Consider the following 2,778-nt stretch of genomic DNA (forward strand, 5'->3'; position numbering starts at 1 on the left):
TATAGATAAAGCTTCGATAAGTGAATATATGTTTAGTAAATATTGAAAAAATTGACAAACATATGATCTATCAAAATATTTTAATGGGAGAATTTTTTTAGTAACACGTGATAGCTATTTTCTTAGTCGTCTAACAATAATTGTTCGTTAATGTACCCTTTCAAGGTTAAAACATGAGAGGATCCTAAAAAAAAAAAATCAATATAAAGTCTTAAAATATAAATAAAATTTACATATTTATATTTAAAGTTTCTTCAACTCCAGAAATTATTGCCAGGAGTTTCATAATTTAAAAAAGAAGACGATGAATTCCTTTGTTGAAAAAAAGATAGGGAAAAAACCATAGATACATATTTTAAAGGATTTTCCGTAAAGGAAAAACAGCATGGATGTATATGCTTATTAGTATTTGAATTTCAAAAATATTTGAGGACCTCGTGATAATAATAATAGGAATCATTTGATATCCATGGATAAATCACTACACTCTTAACCAAAAGATGTCAAGTTCAAGCCATAAAACTGATAAAAACCCCTAGTAAGAAACACTTCCGCTTTACTATGCAGTGTAGATCTAAATTAATTAGATTATTGATTACCGAATGTCATATATCCAAAAATGATTTGTGGTACACGGGATAAGGTGGAATAAAGTGTGAAACAAAGTTTATGCTATGTTTAAAGCTCATAAGACAAGTAAAGCTTTTCTCATATGTTAACAACTATTAAAGATCTTGAGAAGTAGAACCAATTTTCATTAGTTTTACATGATAACAGAAATCAAACATTCCCTAGTTTTCAACAGACTTTGCCTACATGCAACCATAAATATCAAAACTACATACAAGTACAGATTATTTCACAACCACATTAAAGCTCCTAATTGCACAGCTAAAATACAATGTTCTTACAACATGGATTCAAGTAGAACATCGTCACAAATTAGGCCTTCTTGGTTGCCTTCGTTGGCGATTTAGCAGGTTCTTTGTCAGATCTCTTAGGCAGAAGAACTGGATTGATGTTAGGAAGAACACCTCCATGAGCAATGGTTACACCAGCTAGGAGTTTTCCAAGCTCTTCGTCGTTCCTTACAGCTAACAAAACATGCCTCGGTATTATCCTGGTCTTCTTGTTGTCTCTCGCTGCGTTTCCAGCCAACTCTAAAACCTAAACACCATTCAAACCAAAATCAACACCAAATCCAACTTATAGCTCTATTAGTTTTCTTGTTGTAATAGCGATTTTGAGGCTAACACAAAGTCAATAATATCAAAGTTAACCCATCAATCAATTGACTACTCTCAATCCGCACAAATCCAGAAACTAAATAAATTATATTTCAAGGCTATTCAAATCCAAAAAAATCATCTTAAAAGAAAATTAGGAAATATCAAAAAGTAAAGTACTTTAAATTTCATGCGCTTCATCAAAATGACCCCAGATCTCTAACCAAAACAAATCACTTAACCTATCTCAAATGCAACAATAAATCAAGCTACATGGTTTGAAACTCAATGGATAATAGACCCAAATCCCTCTACCATTCTCCGCTTAAATACCAAGCTTTCGAGTAAGGAAGGATTTGAAACCAGCAAGATGAGCTTTTACTACTAGACCAAAGCCTGGGCATCAATTTGGCTACTTATTGAGAAGAAGAAAAATGCAAATTCTTCATTAATTTCAACATTAAAAACCTAATCCGTCATTTTCTTAATGACCAAGATATCCATCTAGGGCCAACATTTTGGACCGAGCACAGCAATCTTGGAGATAATGAGCCCGTCCCTCTACCCTTCTCAACTTAAATACCACATTAATTAACATCGCGTCAAGCTCAAACCTGCGACCTAAGTCACAAGTCCCTCAACCTTTGCCACTTGAACTAAGCCCTACGGCACATACCTAATCCACCTAACAACGAACAAAAATAACAAAACCTGGGGGGAAATTAAGAAAGAGCCCATCAATTGAAAAGCAAACAGCTCTAAATTAAACAAAATAAGCAAGACCCTTTTGCAATTCAACAGTAAATACAAAACCCCAAATGGTAAAAAATCAAACTTTAAAAGAATTACCTCAGCAGCAAGGTACTCAAGAACAGCAGAAAGATAAACAGGAGCACCACTTCCAACACGCTGAGCATATCGACCCTTTTTCAGGTAACGCCCAATTCTACCTACCGGAAACTGCAAACCGGCCTTAACGGAACGGGAAACGGCCTTCTTCTTTGGACCACCACCCTTTCTTCCTCCAGCTCCCTTCTTCTCCATTTCTAACCTCTAAAAAACTCGAAATAATTGGGGAGAAGTGTTGTGTTTGTAACTTTAGAAAATTGATTTGTAATGGTGTTGAGTGTTACTGTGAGCTGACGTTTTAAATGGAAGAAATGGTATTGAATGAAGGGGAGAGTTATTTTGAGTCGTTGGTTTTGGGGTTAATCTACGGCTGTGATATGAGAGCATTTGACGATTCGTGTGCTTCTGAATTAACCAATGAGAAGAAAGCACGTGAGTTGCTGAGTGAGGTTGACTGACTGGATAAGCCTAAAGCTTTAGGACAATACATTTTTACTCTTTATTAAATATTTCTTCTTATTTATTTTGTTGGACATGTCTACGCAGCAAATAAAAGGTTGTATTGGATTTTTTTTTAAGTAAATAAATATTGGTGTAATGGCTTTCTAGCCATTTAAACTTGTAAAGTTGGATACATGAACTTTAAACTTTCTCATTTGAACACTCGTATTTATGATTTCCTTAATTAATAAACACATCTGAC

General features: G+C 34.3%; 1 protein-coding gene across 1 annotated transcript; it reads right to left on the reverse strand.

Moving 5' to 3' along the window:
• Window positions 712-2,360, reverse strand: LOC109229524 (histone H2A-like). Its single transcript, XM_019394995.1, has 2 exons — window positions 2,076-2,360; window positions 712-1,167 (listed from the first exon to the last, which is right to left on the reverse strand). Exons 1-2 carry the CDS (start codon window positions 2,268-2,270, stop codon window positions 943-945), a joined length of 420 nt encoding a protein of 139 aa, XP_019250540.1. The 5' UTR covers window positions 2,271-2,360; the 3' UTR covers window positions 712-942.

Source organism: Nicotiana attenuata, chromosome 7 (assembly GCF_001879085.1).
Source record: "Nicotiana attenuata strain UT chromosome 7, NIATTr2, whole genome shotgun sequence".
NCBI lineage: Eukaryota > Viridiplantae > Streptophyta > Magnoliopsida > Solanales > Solanaceae > Nicotiana > Nicotiana attenuata.

Excerpts from the sequence above, each read along its gene's own strand:
- LOC109229524 (XM_019394995.1), bottom strand. The coding sequence starts at position 2,270 with ATGGAGAAGAAGGGAGCTGGAGGAAGAAAGGGTGGTGGTCCAAAGAAG. Across the intron at positions 1,168-2,075 it reads TTGAGTACCTTGCTGCTGAG|GTTTTAGAGTTGGCTGGAAA; the intron begins GTAATTCTTTTA and ends AATGGTGTTTAG.